The following is a 19586-nucleotide window of genomic DNA, read 5'->3' on the forward strand; positions in this document are numbered from 1 at the left end:
AACTCCGTTCACCTCCACATTCTCTAGCCAGCTCAGTTGCTCAAAATGTTTTTCACCTGGTCTTCTGGTCTCTGCTGGGCCCTAATTAAGTGCTATCAACAAGAAGAATAGAGAGGTTGGGCACCTGGCCCAGGTCACACTGAGTGAACAAGGCATCCCAGAGCCTCTCGTGAACTTAATCTCTCGTCCCCCACCTGAATTAATTTTACACCAATGAGTCTGAGTAGCCGAGCCAAAGAAAAGCATCACTCCAAAGAATTGTAAAATTTATTGTATAAGTAGTGCAGTGTTTTTGAATGTCATCACTGCTGCTATTGATTACTGTTATACAATAAGCGTTTACAACAGATTTTTGTAAATTGGCATCAGAGTACATATTTATACTAAAACAGCAAAATATAGATTAGGTACTGCATTGAATGTGCTGCCAATAGTTTACAGAAGTTTATCTTGAACAGAACTCAGGATACAGGTCTGCCTATAGCTGAAGCAACATAATCGGAAGTTTCAGAAAATATTAATACAGTGAAATGTGATTATAAGGCAGGCAAATGAGGACTGTAATGTCGTCCTTCTGAGCTCTATAGTACAGCAAAGTCTGAAGCGCGGTTTCTGGAAAACATGGTTTGGTTTGGTTTTTTAAAATTTTTGTATCTGAGCTGCACGTATAAAAATCTCCGAAATATACAATTCACAGGGAGTAGAAATGAATTCGGTTTTTGCCTAGCACACTGTTTATGCTACACATCTGGATTCTGTCAATTTCAACCCTTTATGGAAATGGTGGGCATTTAAAAAAAATATGGTGATTAGTGCAATTTCAATATGTCCATCCAACATACAAAAGGGGTTTGCTGAGGAAACCCACTCATTACCCTTCCTTCCACTTAAATACAATGATGGACTTGGAAGGAAGCAGTTCACTAGGTTAGGAAAGTGTCTACCTGCCCTTGAACTCCTCAAGGAGCAGCTGGATTTCACCAGTCTCTACACCCAAGGGAATGACCCAGACTGTCCTCCTTCATCAAAGAGTCACATTCACCTTCAACACCACAAGGCTTGGGTGACGCCATCATCCCTATTTGGTCTAAGAGACAAGACCCCTCCCCATTTTCACCTTACTTAAAACTAGTGTATGTTTCTCCAGCCGGCTGTTGAATGAGAGGGAGAGCCTGCTGAGAACTGTCTGGGAATATCTGCCTCCAAAGAAAGGGGGACCAAGATCCAAGACAGGAATGTTCCCTGTCGTCTCTGTTGGGGTGGGGGATGGGGTGGGAAAGGGGAGTGCTCTATGGAGACATGCTAAAGGAAACACGAGCTATGACACACTGTGATTTGTGGGTAAAGCACTGTCCTGGGGATATTGTGATATTGGCTATTAGCATGTTGATTTCAAGTGCCCCATGCATGACTGCCCTGCTGTTTACTGAGGCCAAGAGTAAGTACCAGCAGCATTTGGATGGCATCTGTCTTCAGTTCAACTGGAAAAATAAGATAGAACCTTTTCCTCTGTCATTTCACAAGCCCTGCTTCCTGACCAGAGCTTTGTCGGAAGGGCACTGGGTGGGCAGATGGAGAATGGCCTTTTAAGCCAGCTTCCTGGGGCAATTCTAAAGACAGGTGCTGGTTTTTGGTCAGTGTCCTCCTATAGATCAGCTTGCTTTCCTGTTCACATTTTTCCCCACTCTCTGCTCATAGGAGTGGCCCCCTCCAACCAGGCCAAGCCCAAGTGGATGCTTCAACTCAGAATGTGACACCTACTTCTGCCACCAACCTGCAAAGGCAATCGTTTTTCTTTCTTTTTATCTCATGGCAAAGAAACCACTCTGACTGCAGAATGAAACCCCATTACTCAAGCATGCCAGCTCAAGGGGGCAGTGAATCTATGCCAGTCTTTTTGGTTGGTGTCATGTAGGCAATATCCACTGTGGCTCTTCAGCAGCACAGTGCCTGCCCAACAGCCCGAGAACATGGGTGACAGAAGGGCACATCTTACAGGGCCAGGCACATTGCACAGGGGCTAGTGGGTGAAGGGGATGGTTTTAAAGAAGCAGTAGCCCTTGTCATCGAGGAGAACAAACGCCGGTTCCCTTTGGTGCTTGTAACAGGAGTTTTACTTCCTTGACCCCCTTTGCAAGAGAGGGTTACTGTTTCTTTAATAAGGCACTAGATAGACATGTCACATAAAAAGAAAGATACATTTTAAAAACTTCTACAAATGCGTCCGTGTACCTTTCAGAACAAATTGGATTGGTTTCTCTACGCGAATTTTTTTTTTTGAGAGACAGAAAGAGAGAGAGAGGGAGGCAGGGAGGGAAGCAAAATTTAGGTGATAGGACTAAAGTCCTGGGGATTTGAAGACATCATAAAGGAGCAGATTCAAATATTGTGAAGGTACAGTATTGCCAGGCAAACGAGCCAAGTGGTGAAACTTCAAGTTTGTCTATTCGTCATCTTCTTAAAATATATATATATGTGTATATATAAATATTGTTCAAATGGTCAGAACTTCAAAACTGTTCTCAAGTTTTTCAAGTAATAGAAAAAAGTTGCTTAAAAACAATAGTTATTGCCTTTTATATCTTTCATTTATGTTATTCTACTAGTTAGCAGAAAATGAAACACACCTCCATGGGAATAGAACTCTTCAGCCTTGGGGTTCACCCAGCTAACACTACCTCCCAGTTCAGGGAAGTCCAGTCCTTAGCGGTCAAGAAAGTGTGGCAAGCTTGGTTATAACTGCCCATCAGACAACAAGGAGGTGGACTCCTCCCTTCCCATTTCCTGGTCTCTCTTCCTCGAACATTCTCTTTCCCTCTGGCTCCCACTCGCTCTCTCTCTGACATACAAGTACACCGCAAGGGTATCACATCTATCTGAAGTAATCAACACAATATAAAAATGTAAACAATAGCATAGTAAGACAAAAATGCGTATGTAACACAGATAAATAAACACATCAAAACGATTGTTGGGGTGGAGGGTCAGGGGAGTGAGGGATGATGCTGCCTAGTGAAAACACCTCAGAAGAGGTAAAGAGTTTTGCTTCTTAAGCATCAAGCATGACTTTTTTTAAAATTTATTTTTTAAGCCTTAAACACATCACAGGAGCCAACCTAGGTTCTTTTATTTTTCCCATATGTGGTCTTTTTTTGTTTGTTTGTTGCTTAAGCTAGAATCTATTCACAGGGATGCAATTAGCTCCTAAACATTTTGACTGCACTAACCCTTCATGAAAGTTTTGGAATTCACTGAATCACTCTGAAGACATTTTGCACAGTGATGAAGACTGTCATTTGAGTCTTCAAAGAAACACTGAAACTCTTAAAGGCAGACTAGCTATATTGCAATTGACTCCCGTGGACTTTTTGAAACATTCTCAATGGGGACCTTCATCAATCTGATTTAAGAAGAAAAAAAAAGGGGGGGGGACTAGATTCCTTCAGTAACAGAAGTTTATTGTTATCATGGAAAAAGATATAGCTCACAACAGGTAATTTGGACTTCATAACTTTCTGGGTTTCCTTGGTAATTCAGAAGCATTTGAATTTTGTTTACTCCAATGATCATAACTGGCCCAGAGGAGAATTTCCGTGCTCAGTACGGAATGTAAAGAACAGTAATTGTCTATCACTAAAGTACGCCTTACTAGGTTGGGACATCCTAGGCCCAAGCTTGGGGACCTTGGAAATGACTGTTTTGCCTAGAATGCAGTCTCTTCGACTGTGCTCTTATAGAGGGGTGTTGTTTTTCAAAGTTTGGATAGCCTACCCCTTCGGCTAATTAGATTCCATTGAACATTTATCCCCTACAGTCTGTGGTAGATGTGACAGAGGCTGCCATAAACACAAGCACTGACATATTTATATTAAAAAATAGTGCAAAATTTCAACATTTATATAAATAACTCTAAACCCCTGCTTTGTAGGTTTTTTTACAATGTAATTAATACACACTTTTTTTGAGTTGGCACTCAAAAAAATTGCCATTTTTTCTTCTAGTCAGAAAACAAAACTTTTTTTAATAGGCCTCTTCTAATACAAAAATACTCCTGCCGCCGCACATACAGTTTCTCATATTTTATATATATTTATATATATATATTGCAGATCTTTAAACAAATGTTTTTGTGCAAATATGTCTTTAAAGTTAAGTGAAATCATCATAAACAAAAAAAAAGCATTCACGCACACAGCTCAACTAGAAACAAAAACAAAGACTACTGTCAATTTTTTTTTCTTTTGACTTCAAGACACAGCTAACAAAGAAACGTTTTTGCAAGCTTTCTTGGCTTGAGCATTCAGACCAGACATAACAAGTAAATATTTATACACAGAGAGGTGGAGACGGGTTGATTTTGCTCTCACTTCCCCCATCTCCTCCCATCCTCATCCCCACCCCACCCCCATCCCCGGTCCATCTCTTGCTTTTTCTTTTAAGAAGTGCAGAGTGTTTAATTTACTTTTTTTCTGTGTGTGTATGCGTGTTTCTGCGTTTCCTTCTCTTGGATTTTAAAAGGGGTGTCCTTTTTGCTTCTCTTTATCTTTGTTCCATGCAATTGTGCTCTCGAGGCTACTGATTTGTGACTGGTGAAGTCTATTGTTCTCCAGGATGGAGGGCGTCCCATTGTTTTGCTGGTGTTGGTAAAATGTTGACCCAGGATAGTGCCCGATCACTTCATTGTACGTCGGTGGTGGTCCTTCCATCCTCCCGTTGCTCCCGTAACATGTGGCGCTGATACCAGAGTTACTGCTTGGAGGGCAGGGCCCCCCATACATGGAATTGTCTATTAAGTCACTATCAAAGATGGTTCTGTTAGGTGGGGCTCGGACAGACTCACGGTTGAGTTCCATCTGCTGCTCTGGGTCCCGAAGCTGAAGTGTGCATGGGCCTTGGTAGGGGGGTGGCTCTTCTCCATCAGAGAGGGAGATGGTGGGTGGGAGGTCTATCTCATGCTGCAAATAAGGGTAGGTGGGCTGAAAGCGGTTGAATCGGTCTCTCTGGAGGAAGGATGGCACTGTCAGGCGGTCTGCTGAGCGTGGTGGTGCGTAGATCTGCTGCTGAAGGGAAACAAGGCAGTTAGTAGGGCTGACAGAAGAAGGTTGGACTAGTTGAGGACTAAGGAAAGGAAAGGGGTATAGGACAGGGGGTTGTTCTTACCTCTGTGAGGCCATTGCCTGACACTGTGCTTTCTGAAGGCCACAGACTTCCTTCCTAAACAGAGGGAAACAAAAAGAGGGATAAATCACTAATGGGGGGTTGGTGGTTTATTTCTGCTATTCCTCATGAGTCTGGAATAGCAAAGAATCAGAAATATTTCTGGGTCCCCTCAGCTAGCTGTACACCCTTCAAGAAATCACTTTCATTCTCTGGGTCTCAGTTTCCTCATCTAGAAAAGGAGAGGGTTGACATGAATAAGCTCTAAGGTCCCTGACAACCCTAAAAGTTCATTCATAAGTTCTGAGGACTTAGAGAGGGGATTCTGACCAAGGTTCCTTCCAGCTCTGATGGTCTATAATCTGTTTTAAAGCTCTTCTCAATTCTTACAATCTGTTTACTGAATGATTCATAAAGTAACCAGGGCTGAAATAGATGGGGATCTCCAGGATATCTTATGGAGTAGATCCTTATACCATCCCCCAAAGTCCAAGAACTAGGCAAGTGGTCCCCAGAATGCCCTCCCTATTAACCACTAAACATGGTATGGTGAGGCTTTGGGGGGGCAGGTAGAGCGAGGAGAGCAGCTGCCTGGTTTACAGAGGAGATAGCCCCAGCACACCCTGTGGAGTGTCCAAACCACACAAACCACTCTCACTCATCACAGCCAAGCAAGGTTGAGACATTCCAAACCGGATTTCATTAGGGCTCCATTGCTGCCAGAGGCAGGCCCACCCAGCCAGGCCTCTCTGGCCTAAGAAGGTGGTGTTCTTTCCTGCTGAGACCTCACATTTCCACCAGTTCCCTGGGGGGGACCAGCCCCCTTCTATCAACTAATAAGCAGCAAAGCCTTAGCCAATTCTCTACCAACCGTATGATTTTTTTTCTACTCTAGCTTAACTAAAGCAAATTTTAAACTTTCTTCTGCCCCAAATGCCCATCCTCAGTCATCAGCCAGTCTTTCTACACAGAACACAAATTCATTTTAATGTTGGCCAAACTCCATTATGCTTCCTTCCCCCAAACCCAATAATACAAGGCATCCTAAGTCAAACAGAAATGGATTTTGGATCATTTGTTGTTGGGAAGGAGGAAGGAGGTATGAATTGTGTCACTGCTGCCTTCTCCTTCCCTCACCCTGTCCCCTATAATACATATAATTTTACATAGATTTTGTTAATGTTGTTTGCTGTTATATCACCTGTATTTCTCCCTGTGCGCCTTCCTTTCCCCCTCCCCAAGAGTCAGGCCTGAAAATAAAGAATTCACTATGCATATAATTGAATTACTCTACCTGGTTGCAAGCATTCTCAGCCTGGAAAGCAATACAGGCATGTTGTCATTGTTGTGGTTGTTGTGGTTGTTGTGGTTGTTGTTGTTGAGTCACGTCTGAGTCTCCATGACTCTGTGGATGATACTGTCCATAGGGTTTTCTTGACAAAGATACTGGAGTGGTTTGCCATTTCCTTCTCCAACTCATTTTACAGATGAGGAAACTGAGACAAACAGGGTTAAGTGACTTGTCCAGAGTCACCCAGCTAGTAAGTGTCTGGAAGCCAGATTTGAACTTAGGTCTTCCTGACTCCAGGTCCAGAGCTCTATCCACTGTGCCGCCTGGCTGCTTCCTGATACGGATGTAGATGCCAGCAAAGAAAGGCAGTTGTGTCCCCATGGAGTTCTCAGGGGAAGAGCAGTATGGTGCATTTGAAAAATTATTGCTTTTAGATCAGAAGACCTAGGTTCGCATCCTAACTCTGCTACTTACTCCCTGGCTGACCTTTGGGCAGTCACTTAAATGCTCTGAGCCTCAGTTTCCACAATTGTGAAGTGAAGAGTTGGGACTAGATGGTCTGTAAGGGCCTCTCCATCTCTATGGACTTTTAGAGGAATAGGAAAATTCTCTGGGTGCCAGGGAAATAATCCCTTTAGAGGGTTGGGCCTGTAGTCAAGAAGACTCATCTTCCTGTGTTCCAATCACTTACTAGCTGTGTGACCCTGGGCAAATCACTTAACTCTGTTTGCCTCAGTTTCCCCATCTGTAAAATGAGCTGGAGAAGGAAATTGCGAACCACTCCAGTATCTTTGCCAAGAAAACCCCAAAAGGGGTCACGGCTGAAATGACTAAACAACACCTTACAATTCACATTTGCACAGTGCTTAATAAGCTACAAACTGCTTTCCATGCACTATTTCTTTTGGTCCACATAAGCTCTATAAGGAAAGTAGAACATATGTTACCAGCTCCTCTTTATAAATCACTAAATCCGAAATAAACAATGCTATTTCAAAGAATCATACACAATTTTACCTTGGTAAAAATAATTGAAAAACAGAGATGCAAATGTACCCAAGGGAAAAAAATTTCCAAATGAAATCACGTTATTTGTTTAAAATTGAAATATGGTACCTCCACTGAACGTGCAAGTTCACTAAATGTGAACAGTTTTGCTTTTCAAATGATAAGACCCTCTTCCGAATTATAGAAGCTTTTAGGAACCTTATTACTCTCGTGATATTTCATTAATCTCCATCATGCATGCTAAATCTGACATATTCGAGAGTGAGGACAATGTGGCTTGCTCTTTTTAAAATCTACATATACTACATGTTTCACTGTACTCCCAACGTCTATTCTGGATAACATTCGACGAAAACAAAATAACAACAAAAACCAGAAGATGAATGACTTGCCCAGAATCAAGGGTTAACAGCTGCTTGAAGGAGAGGATCAGAATACAGAAAAACTGACTTTAGTCCCCCATGGGCCCCAGGGGGTCTTGTGAAGGCCAGAAGACCAGAAAGCAGAGGACTCAGACACCTAGGAAACTGTTCAGACAGTCCGGACAGAGTCAACAGCTGTCATTCCCTGCTGACCCACTAGAGGGGACTTTCAAGTCTCATGAACAATGCAGGCTCTGCTGCAGAAAGCTGGGCCCCTCACTGCTCCTTTTCCAAGGGATGCACAGAGCTTATCTATGACACGGGCCAGAAAAGAGTAGCCTTTTGGCTGGGCCTACGTGCTGTATGCTACAGCCCCTGGCAACAGGGCTCACAGACATTGAGGTGGAAGGAAAGCAGGAAATCAGTAGTTCCTGACCTCAGCTTGCTCCCAGCTAAAGGAGGGGGGTAAAGGGGGTGTTCTTCCTTTCCACAGCATCCTGTATGATATCCATGTAGACGATCCTGAGAGATTGCTGGGAATTCAGCTTTCTGAGGACCCTCTAGAATATGGAGAAGAGTTCATTCATTCCTCATCTTCCAATGGTCACCACTGGGAATGCATAGGTAGTGGTAAGAGCACAGGAATTTGGAATCAGAAGCTCTGGGTTCAAATTCTGCCTCTGCTACTTTGTATCCGCATGACTTTAGACCAGACACTTAACTTTCTGGGCTTCGGTCTTTCCTGAATAATTGGAGAGTTGGCCTTGCTGATCTCTAAGGCCCTTTCCAGCTATAGATTTCATAATCCCCAGCTAAGTTGGGGGAGGGATTCTTCTCGTTGTGGTTGAGTCATTTTTCAGTCATATCTGACCCTTCGTGACCCTATTTGGGATTTTCTTGGCAAAAATACTAGAGAGGTTTGCCATTTCCCTCTCCATTTCCTTTTACAGATGACAAACTGAGGCAAACAGGGTTAAGTGACTTGCCCAAGGTCACACAGCTAGGAAGTGTCTGAAGCTGGATTTGAACTCACAAAGGTGAATCTTCCTGATTTCAAGCTCAGTGCTGTAGCCACTGTCCCACCTAGCAGCCTTAGGGATTCTTCTTAACGGTGGTCAAAATCCTGATCATGGTATATTGTAAAGTATTCAGCTGAGAGTCAGGCAATACCTTCCAGGGATTTGTTAACCTAAGTGACACATATGTCACTTAACTTTGCCAGTCCTCAGCTTCCTTATCTCTAAGGTGGAACTGATGATACCTTCTCTGTTTCTGCAGGGTTGTGATGATCAAAAAGTGATGATGGTTGGTATGTAATAGGGAAAAAAAAGCACTACACTATGTCATAGAAAAAAAAAAGCCAGATGGTCTGGGTTTGAATTCTGTGTGTGACCTCAGGAAAGTCACTAGACCTCAGTTTGCACATCTCTAAAGTGTGTGTGGGGGGGGTTTGAACTAGATGGTCTCTGCAACTTTCCATCTCATGTAGCATGGCATTCAATAAGGGGCCCCAAGTGGTCAAGAACTTTTCTCACATTTTTAAGAGAGGAGGAGGGAAGTTGGGATGATCTAAGTTCCAGTCCAGAAGAATGTCAGCTCCTTGAGGACAGGGACAATTTCATTTTTGTCTTTATGTCCATCTCCAGTGCCTAGCACCATCCCTGGCATAGAGTAAACAAAGTACTTAATATAAATGTTTGTTAAATTGAATTTAACTGGTTCTTCCACGGTGGATATTATCCTGTTCTGCCCTGACTTTCCTGTCTGCCTGGGGAGTGATGTGGGGAGAAGACTCCACTCTTCACAATCTCAGACTTCCTATCTGGAAAGTGGGAAGAATAATTAGCCTTGCTTCGTTCATTGGGACAATGTGAGTTTAGAAGGCTAAATGATTTCAGAGACAGGCAATGATGGTGACAGCTGCCTTGGCTTAATACTGTGCTCCCTGGTTCTGGCTTCTGACTAAAAGCCTCCTATGTCAGAGGCTAGATCTTAACCTCTAGGCCCCAGATTCCCAATATCCACTGACAGGCGGGAGCAAGTTATGCTTGGAGGCAGAAGGCAGCTTTTGCCCTATCACATAGGTCTCATCAAAAACACAGAGTATTCCGAGGGAACCACTGATGAAGTGGCTATCATCATTCAAGATGCATAAACATTTGGAAAAATAATTAAAGGTTGCATAAGGAGAGGAAATTAAAAATAGGAATGATTTGGCTAAATTGTTTCATGAAAGCAAAGCTCAGAGCCCCAGCAATAGCACTGAAACTAACAGGGGACTTCCCTGGTAGAATATCCCCAAGCTGTGCCAATCTGACTGGCCCTCGCCCTGTCCCACATGAGCCTTGTGAATTCCCAACCTGGACCTTTGCTCCAGCCCATGAAAATAGATGCCCCTCTCTCCTCCTCAGCTACTCTGAGTCTTCTTCAAAAACTAAACTCAGGTCTCATCTCCTTCATGAAGTCTTCCCCCTGTTCCTAAGCCTATACCAGTCACCCACCTACAGTGTTTATTTTCCATTTAATCTACTGTTTCTTTGTGCTATTCACTGACTGTTTCCTGCTGGAAGTGGAGTCAAAAAGGGTGGGTCTGAACGCTAGTTCTATCACTCACTAGCTGTGTGACCTTGAGCAAAATCATTTAAACCTCTCTGGACCTTAATCTTCCCCTCTGTAAAATGCGGCATTAGACTAAATGGTCTCTAAGATCCAATTTAACTTTAAAATCCTGTGATCCTTTGTAGGTTGTATTTCTGTCTCCTCACTTGACCCAGTCTCTGGCTTAAAATCAAGCAACACGTCTTTATTTAGGATTTGTCATGTTAAGGCAGTGTAGGGGTAGTGGTTAGAGGTCTGGGCTCTAAGTCAAGAAGAACAGGGTTTAAATCTCACCTCAAATATTTACTAGCATTGTGATTATGACTTAACTTCACCATGCCTCAGTTTTCTTATCTGTAAAATGAAGGAATTGGACCCAATGGCTTCTCAGGTCCCTTCTACCTCTAAATCTATGATTCTACATACCCAACCCTGTGGTCAAGGTTGTGGGGGATAACACAATAAGTATAAATAGCCTTCAAGGAGTTCACAGTCTAATTGACAAAATAAGATATGCACACAGGAAACAATAATGAACCATATAAAACAATGTATAATTAGCAGTTCAATTACATAGCCGAGATTATAAATAGGCTAAGAGGTGAGCCGTTTGAATCAGTCAATGCATTTCTATGAAGCGTCTAGTATATGCCAGGCACAGTGCTGAGCTCTGGGGATACAAAAAGGACAAGGACAGTCCCTGCCCTCAGGGAGTACACAATCTAATTGGGGAGCCAACAAGCAAAGAAATACATATAAATAAACCATATATTGGAACAATTGGAAATAACAGAGGGAAGACAGTAGAAGATGATTCTGGCAGTGTGTACAAGACTGCTTAGAGAAGGAAGCATGGAGAAGAGGCAGAAAGCTCTTGCAGAAGATGAGGGTAGTTAGAGTAGGAAATGAAGAGGAAGAGGAAGAGGAGGACTTGACAAGTACTTTGGAGGGGAATGGACAGGACCTGGTAACTTGATGAGATGAAGAGGAAAAATACCTTCAGGGTTTGGGGTCTGGGTTGGGGTAATAGCAGTGCAGTACTCTAAGGAATGAGGTGGGGTGATGAGGATCAGGGCTAGCTCAGGAGGTAACAAGGAAGCAGACATGAGAGACAACTTGAAGAGGAACTGACAGGAGGACCTGGTGACTGCCTGGATATGGAGGCTCAAAGAGAATTCCAGGGTTATGAGGCTGGCTTGAAGCTGGCAAGGTAAGGGAGAGGCAATATGATACAACTGGCTCCAGACCCAGCGAATCTTGGTTCAACTGCCACTGAGCACTCACCACCTGGATGCCCCAGGGCAAGACCTTTTAACCTCAGTGGGCTTCAGTTTTCTCATCTACCAAACGAGGGGGCTGGATCTGAAGGCCTCCTAGGTGGCCATGAACTACAAAGAAGGTGTCGAATTCAGTCTGGTGGATCCTGCAGTTTGAGAATAAAAAGGACATTCAAGCAAAGATGTCCACTAGGCAGGAGGAGGTATAGGACTGCGGTCTGAGAGGGATGGCAGAACTAGAGATAGGGATTTGGTCACTGGAATTCATTCGGAGACAGGAAAATAACAGGGTAGCTCCTCCATGGCCAGACAAGGCAGCTCTGTTCATGGAATGTGCTTCCTTACCACTCCGGGAGGTCACTGGGGTGTGTGAGGGCCTTAGTTTGCTCATCTGGTGTACTCTCTGATGGCTACCCACTCTTGGGAAGATACACCTTCCATCCTCCCCCTTTCTCTGCCCTCCTGCCAGAGACATCTGATTTAATGAGGCTTTGTGTTTACACGGTGGCCTTCCCCAGGGGCCAGTGGCTGGCTTAGCTTTCGCAGGAACGTTGGTCAAGGGACTCCTAAGCTGACTTATTATAATAATAATGATAATGGAGGAGGGAAAGTAGAAACCACAGGAGAAGGATGTCCCTCATGGCCTAGTCATGGGATCATAAAGGGAGCTGGAAGGGGGACCTCAGAAATCATAGCACAACCCATGCATTTTGCAGATGAGGAAACTGAGATCAAGAAAGAAGAAGCCATTTACTCAAGGTCATACTTAGCTAGAAAATAACCCAGTCAGAATTAGACCCAGGTCCTCTGACTCCTGATCTATTGTTTCTTGATTCTTTTTTTAAACATATTTTCTTTTTTATTATGAACTGAAAAATCATCAACATAACATTTAAATTCACAGAGTATAACAAGTAGGAGGCCTGCAAGTGAAGTAGTGAACTACTTAAACGGTTCATTTTTTAAAGTGCATATTAAACTTAACAAGGTAGTTAACGAAATTGCCCTGGTTGTGTCTCTTTCTGAACTTTCTGTTTCCTTCTGTGCGTATGTTTTAAAATGTTTTATCAGTGCTTTTCTCTTCCATGTTTTGTATCTCTATCATTGCCTCCTAGTTCTCTTCTCACTCCACCAACCTACTTCCAGCTTGCTCCCTTATCTTTCCACTTTTGAACTCTGCCAAGTTATGGGGAGGAGACACTTTGGATTTCTCTCCTGGTGGCAGACAGGAGCCAGACTGAGTTTCTGCAAGTCTTCTTTCCACATGTGGTAAACCGTGGCCAGATCCTTTGCTCTCTGTGTGTCTCATTTTTTCCATCCATTAAATGGGAAAGATACTATGAAAATGGACTGTGAAAATGACTACTGGTTTCTCTAGTGAAGAGTGGGTCTTCCCTTCCCCCCCTCCTCCCGCCCCCAGAATGAGATAAGGCATAACATTAAAGAAAATGAGCTTCATTTTGGTCAGGGAGACGCAGGTTACATAACAAAGTATGCCAGTCACACCTTCTCCTGGAAGAATCACCACTTTGTAGGAAGTAAAGGCAAAGAAATAACTACCCAAAGCTCAGGGACTTCAAAGCAAAATGTGGCTTTTTCTTTAGTAGCACAAAAGCTGATTGTGAATTCCAGGACAATGACAGCGCCAGAGATTTCAAAGTGTCTTTTGCTTTTCTGACTAGATGCTTAACTACTCCCATTTTCAATGAGGGCACCTTCCTACCTGCCAGCCTATGCCTGGCCCCTCGGTGCTGACGTAGTAGCCTCCAGGGTCTGGGCGGCTGGAGGTGCCCCAACCTGCCAGGAGAAAGCCTGTTTGCTCAGTACCCTTTGCCAAATGAACCTTATACCCATTGCCACCAAGTCTTCTCCTGCCTGGGGCCCCAGGTTGTGTAGATCTCTCTTGGAAGGGGCCTTCCTTGAAGGATTCAATTCAGAAACTTATGAGGTCACTCAACCTAAGGGTCCTTTACAGAAAGGTAATATGAAGCCCGCTCTTTCCTCCACAACAACTCTTGACTGCTCTGTGTGTGTGTGTGTGTGTGTGTGTGTGTGTGTGTTTGGGAGGGGGCAGGGGGCTAAAGTATTGCCTTAATGTACTCTAAGCAACATAAATCAAGGGCTGTGTCCCATCTACTTTTGTACCTCCCCTTGTCCCCAGTCAGTGCTTTGCAAACAGCAAGTGCTCAACTTGTTGAATAATCATAACTCATAATTATATGATGCCTTAAGGTTTACAAAATGCTTTCTTCATATAACCTTGAGAAGAGAGTAATATAAGCATCATTATCTTCATTTTACAGATAAAGAAACTGAGGTTGAGAGAGATTAAGCACTTTGCCTAAGGTCACACAGGGAGTAAATGTCAGAGCTGAGATTCTCTCCTAATTCCAAGACCCATGTTCCTTCTGCTATGTCACTCGGCAAGTCCTTGACTGACTGACTAATTGGCCTGGTGTCAATTTTGGTAATTCCAGCTGGGCTCCTATATGATTAGCTGCTGAACACCCAGCAGTGTGTGCTTCACCAAGGTGTTCCGCTCAGACAAGGACATGGCTCCTGCCCCGAGGACCTACATCCCTTCTCAATTCTCCTCTATAATTTCAATTAGGCACATTATACGGCGGCACTTCCTGTCTTAAATTATTAAATTATAGATCACAGAGACTTAGGAGGGAAAAGGTCTAGGAATTAGTTGGGTCACACCCTCTTTTCTTTCCAGACTCCCTGCTCCCCACCAAGTGCCAACAGGTAGGTGAGGCAAAGGATAAAGGGCATAGGATAATTGTGTTTGCTTTTCAAAGAAGCTAAGGGCATCCCATCCTGCCCTGGAGGGAGTGCTTTCTGAAGAAGCTAAGGGCATCCCATCCTACCTGGTAGAGGGTAGATTTCTAGCACTAGATGTAAACTGATCCATCCTGCCCTGTTTGAGTCCACATTAGTCTGGGAGACATTTCAAGAAAGTGCACAGAAGGCATAAAAATATTCTGTAAGAATCCCTTACATCTGGACATCCCTTCATTCCTTTCAATGTTTTCTTTCCTGCTATCTCATTGGGTCCACCTTGTGGGATGGGTAGATTGTCACATTTTACATGAGGCCCAGAGAGAGAAAGTGATTTGCCCCCCAAATTCCCAACAGCTGAGGGTTGGGGAAGAGATGGACAAAGAGGATTGCTTACCGAAGAGAGGTTCTCTTCTCTTCTCCGCCCTTGGCTGTGCCGGTGGATGAAGGAGCGGGCAGAGAGCTTATAGTGATTCAACAGGCATGTAATCACCACCACCATCACCATCATAACCACCACAATGATGATTATCTGCACGAACTCCAATTCCGCTGTCAAGACAGAAACAAAGAGGTACTGAGACCTTGGAGACACAAAAGATGACTTGCAACACAGTGGAAAACATATTAGAGGGGAAATGAGAGGTCTTGCGCTTGAATCTGGGCATTGCCACTCTACTCCCCTGTGTTTCAATTTGTGAAATGAAGACATTTGACCTAAATGACTGAAAAGGTACCCCTTTAATTCTTAAGGGATTGGAAAGGAGACAGTTATCAGACTAGGTCTTGCCTTTCTTTATAACCTCTGACAACACAAGTATGCAATAAATGTTTTCTGACTTGTTCTTTGTTTCACGAAAGAATGAGAAAACTATTCAGCCAACTAATACTATTATACCGGTGAAAACAACAATAATAACACAGAGTGAAGTTGAAAGAAGGCTGATTTTTGAGTCAGAGGACCTGGGTTCAGTACCCATCTCTGCCGCCAGCTACCTTGTGGGACTTTGGACAAGTCTCTTTACCCTGCTAGGACTCAGTTTCCTCATCCACAAAGTAGGCTAAATGATCTCTAAAGTCCTTCCAACTCAGTCTATGTTCTTATGCTCTGGAATCCAGAAATGATATGATATGACACAAATATCCTCATGTTTCCATAATGCTTCATTGGATACAAAATGCTTTACACTTTATCTTATTTAAGGAGGACGGTATTTCAAGTATCATTATTTCTGTTACAAATAAGCGAAGTCAGATTGGTGAGATGCACACATGGGACTGGGGTCAGCAAGGTAGGCCGTGATATAGGATGTAACAAGCCATGGCTAGTTATCTGGAAAAGATCTAGGAGGCACTAGTGAACTGCAAACTCAATATGAGTTAACGGTATATCATTCTGTTTGGGATGGTTCAGGTGTCTGGAGACGGAAGCGGGGACTAATCTAGCTGACATTCTAAAGTCATTTCCTCTTCAGGGATTTTATCTTCTCTTGAGTAACATCAGGGTAGATGGGGAATTTTTAATTTCTGCAGTTAGTGTGGTAAAAGATGGAGTCTGCTGGCCTCATAGGTACCTGTGTATATGTAAATTCATAATTATATTTTTGTGGTGTTATTTTTCTAAGACCCAGGACCCTTTAAAAAAGAAAACAGAAAGAGGGATGAGTCAGCAGCATTTTAAATGGACCCAGCTGGGTGGGTGGGGTGAAGAGTTACTAGGGAACAGGCAGTGATTCAAATGGGAGAAGAGAAGACTATTTCCTGGCTGTTACCCAGGCAAACCTGCCTTAATCAGAAGAGTCAGAGAAAAGGAAAGAAGCTGTGAGGGAATAAGCCTTATACCCTTGGCCTGAAATGATGGGGTCTGGAAGGGGAGAGGAAATGAGATGATCTGAATATCGTCTAACTAGAGAGAAAATGGGGCCACTGACTCACAGGCATATGATGGGGCCACTTTTCTCTGTACAAACTCCCTTAATCAATTTAATTCAACAAATGGTTATTGAGATAAAACTGTCGTTCAAAGCACACCCAAAGTGGTACCCTTTCTATGAGGCCTTTATCCCTGCCCACAGGGATCCCTCATTTCTCAAATTCTTATATCATCTCCCCAGTCAGAATGGAAGCTCCCCAGAGGCAGGGATCATAATGCACCAGTCGAGCCAGTCTGGAGTACGGTACCCATTACAGAGTGCCACATGCTAGGAGGGAAACTGACAAGTATGAGTATATGCAGAGGAAGGCAATCAGGTTGGTGAGACGACCCCTAAACATATCATTAAATGCCATACGAGGCTCAGATGAAGGAAATAAATTTGTTTAGTCCAGTGAAAAGGAGGCTCAGGAAGACATTATCATCACTATCAACCAGCACTTATATAGCACACTTTAAGACTTGCAAAGTGCTGTATATATGTTAGATCATTTGACTCACAATAACTCTGAGAAGTAGTACTTTTATTATCTTCATTATCCCCATTTTACAGATGAGAGAAGTTAAATTAGTTACCCAGGGCCCCATGGCTAGTAAGTATCTGAGGTAGGATTTGAACTGAGGCTTACCTGACTCTAGGTCTAACCCTCTTAGCCACTAGACCACCTACCTATTCCCAGACCTCTTGATTCTTTCCATTACACTACACTGTGTTTTTTCTGCTCATTTCATGCGTAATCAATAAATATTTGTTGGGAAGTAAGGGCTGAGTCCTTCCTCTATCTGGAGCCTCAGATTTGTCTTTGAATTACAGTCACAGAATCTTAGCGTTGGAAGGGACCTCAAAGGTCATTCCACCTGACCTGTACCTGTACCTCTACAGAATACCCAAGAAGCAGTCATCTAGCCTCGACTTGAGCCATCCCCCCTATCCCAACCTCCCAGATGAAAATCATACCACTTCTCAAGGCAGCCCACTTCACATTTGGACAGTTCTAATTGTTAGGAATTTGTTTTTCCTTACATTGAGCCAAAATCTGCCTCTCTGCAACTTCCCCACATTGTTCCTAGTTGTGTCCTTTGAGGCCAAAGAAAACAAATCAAATCCCTCTTCCAGATGACAGCCATTCAAATGGACGTCTTTTTATTAAAAGTCTTCTGCAGGCTAAACATCCCCATTTCCTTCAACCAGTCTTCCTATGTCAACATTTGAAGTCCTTTCACCACTATAGTTGCCTTTCTCTATAGGGCAGCTTTTTAGCTGGGCAAGGTCCTTTCTAAAATGTGATGAAGATATAATACTACATATATGGTCTATAGAAAGCACCACAGTGAGATTATTAACTCCCTCATTCTGGACACTATGGCTCTGTTAATGCAGCCCATGTTTGGATTGCATTAGTATGTTTGGGTGCCATGCCATATTTTTAAAAATTCATATTGACTCTGACCTTGTACTTTACAGATACCTCAAGGTCACATGAACTGATGTTTAGCCACCCCTTCCCCAATTTGCCATTTATTCCTATTAAATTTAATTTTAAATGTGACCATAATTCTAGCCTGTAGTCGCTTAGATAGCTGTTCTGCCATCCAATGAATTTGGCTATCCCATCCAGATCTGCAAATCTGATACACATGCCTTTCATCTAAGTCATTGATAAAAATGTTAAATGAAATAGAGCTATACAGAGATCCCTGGGGCACTCCATTGGAGATCTCCTACCAAGGGCAATTGCTATTCAGTCATTTCAGTCACGTCAGACTCTTCGTGATGCCATTTGGAGTTTTCTTGGCAAAGATGCTGGAATAATTTACCACTTCCTTCCATAGTTCATTTTACAGATGAGGAAACTGAGGCAAACAGGGTTAACTGACTTGCCCAGGGTCACACAGCTAATAAGTGTCTGAGGTCAAATTTGAATTCAGGTCCTCCTGACTCCAGGCCCAGCACTCTATACGCTGTGCCACCTACCTGCCCCCATCAAGGTCATTACTGATCCTTTAATCAGCACTCTTTGGAATTAGTTGCTTAGGTAGTTTTGAAGCCATCTATCTGTATTATTATACAGCCCACACACGGGTGTGCTGGAGCCAGCTCCAACTGGCTCATAAAGGCTTATTATTAAATTTTCAAAATTTCAGTGTGAACATTTATATCTTAGAAATGGACAAATGCTACAAATCAAGTCTTAATTTATTGTTTTGTTGATTATTTAGACTTCAGAAAGTGATGACAAAAATGTTAATAATGCAGATTAAACTTAAAAGTGGGTCATGCAGACTTCTGGGTCATATGAGCAACAATATGGAAGACTAGACCTTTTCTCTAATCCCTATGACCTTGAAAACCTCTTCAAAACAGATAATATGTACCAAGGATAAAGCAACTTCAGCTATCTCCATGGTCTAGTATCCCCAGAATCCAAAAGAAGGTTAAAAACTCCCCCACAAAACCTGAACTGGAAAAATCTGAACCAAAAACTGCAAAAAAGAATAGAATAATGTGTTCCAAAGAGCAGTGGAGCACAGGATACAGCCCAAGGTGACCAACCCTGCAAATCTAAGCTTAATCATCAATGAAAAAAAAGAGGGATGTTCAATAATAAAGAAACCTTTGAAACATTTTTGGAAAGAAAACCAGAACTGAAGAGATTAATTGTTTCCAGAAAAGTAAGTTGTATACAAATTTTTTTTCTCCCAAAAAGCTGGTTGTTAAACATTTACTAGCATACCAGTAAACCCACACCTCTCTATCTTGCCTGAGTGAATACCTTGAGAGACTTAAGTCAAAGATTTGGTTGAAATTTAGTTGTACTATGGCTCAAGCATAGTACAACTAAACCTACCAATCCAGGAATCCTGTTAAAAGAAGGAAATGAATTGAGGAAATGAGGTTAGGTGTCTCCGAACATATGAAGGTCTATGTCATGTGCATGAGGGATTAGATTTGTTCTGCATAACTTCAGAGTTTAGAACAATGACTAGTGGGCATAGTAAACAAAACTGGAGTCAGAAGATCTGGGTTCAAACATAGCTCTACCACTCATTACCTCCGTTGCCTTAGGCACATTATTTTGCCTCTTTAAGTCTTGATTTCCTCATCTGTAAAGTTAGGGGGTGGGACTAGATGACTGAAAAGCATTTATTAAACAATAGTCAAAGCAATGTACTAC

General features: G+C 42.9%; 1 protein-coding gene across 3 annotated transcripts in view; it reads right to left on the bottom strand.

Annotated features, from left to right (window-relative positions):
- Nucleotides 1-249: 249 nt before the first annotated feature.
- The window catches only part of PMEPA1 (prostate transmembrane protein, androgen induced 1), a 92590-nt gene continuing 73253 nt past the window's right edge, over nucleotides 250-19586 (bottom strand). For 2 of the 3 annotated variants that reach the window (XM_020981447.2, XM_020981449.2), the window contains exons 2-4: nucleotides 14875-15029; nucleotides 5161-5214; nucleotides 250-5060 (exon numbers count right to left, since the gene is read on the bottom strand). In XM_020981447.2, coding sequence (XP_020837106.1) covers nucleotides 4512-5060; nucleotides 5161-5214; nucleotides 14875-15029 — 758 coding nt within the window. In that variant the 3' untranslated portion in view covers nucleotides 250-4511. The remainder of the gene's footprint in view (nucleotides 5061-5160; nucleotides 5215-14874; nucleotides 15030-19586) is intronic. The other variant, XM_020981448.2, reaches the window with a different exon arrangement.

This window comes from Phascolarctos cinereus, unplaced genomic scaffold, assembly GCF_003287225.1.
Source record: "Phascolarctos cinereus isolate Bilbo 61053 unplaced genomic scaffold, phaCin_HiC Scaffold_2;HRSCAF=192, whole genome shotgun sequence".
Classification (NCBI taxonomy): Eukaryota; Metazoa; Chordata; class Mammalia; order Diprotodontia; family Phascolarctidae; genus Phascolarctos; species Phascolarctos cinereus.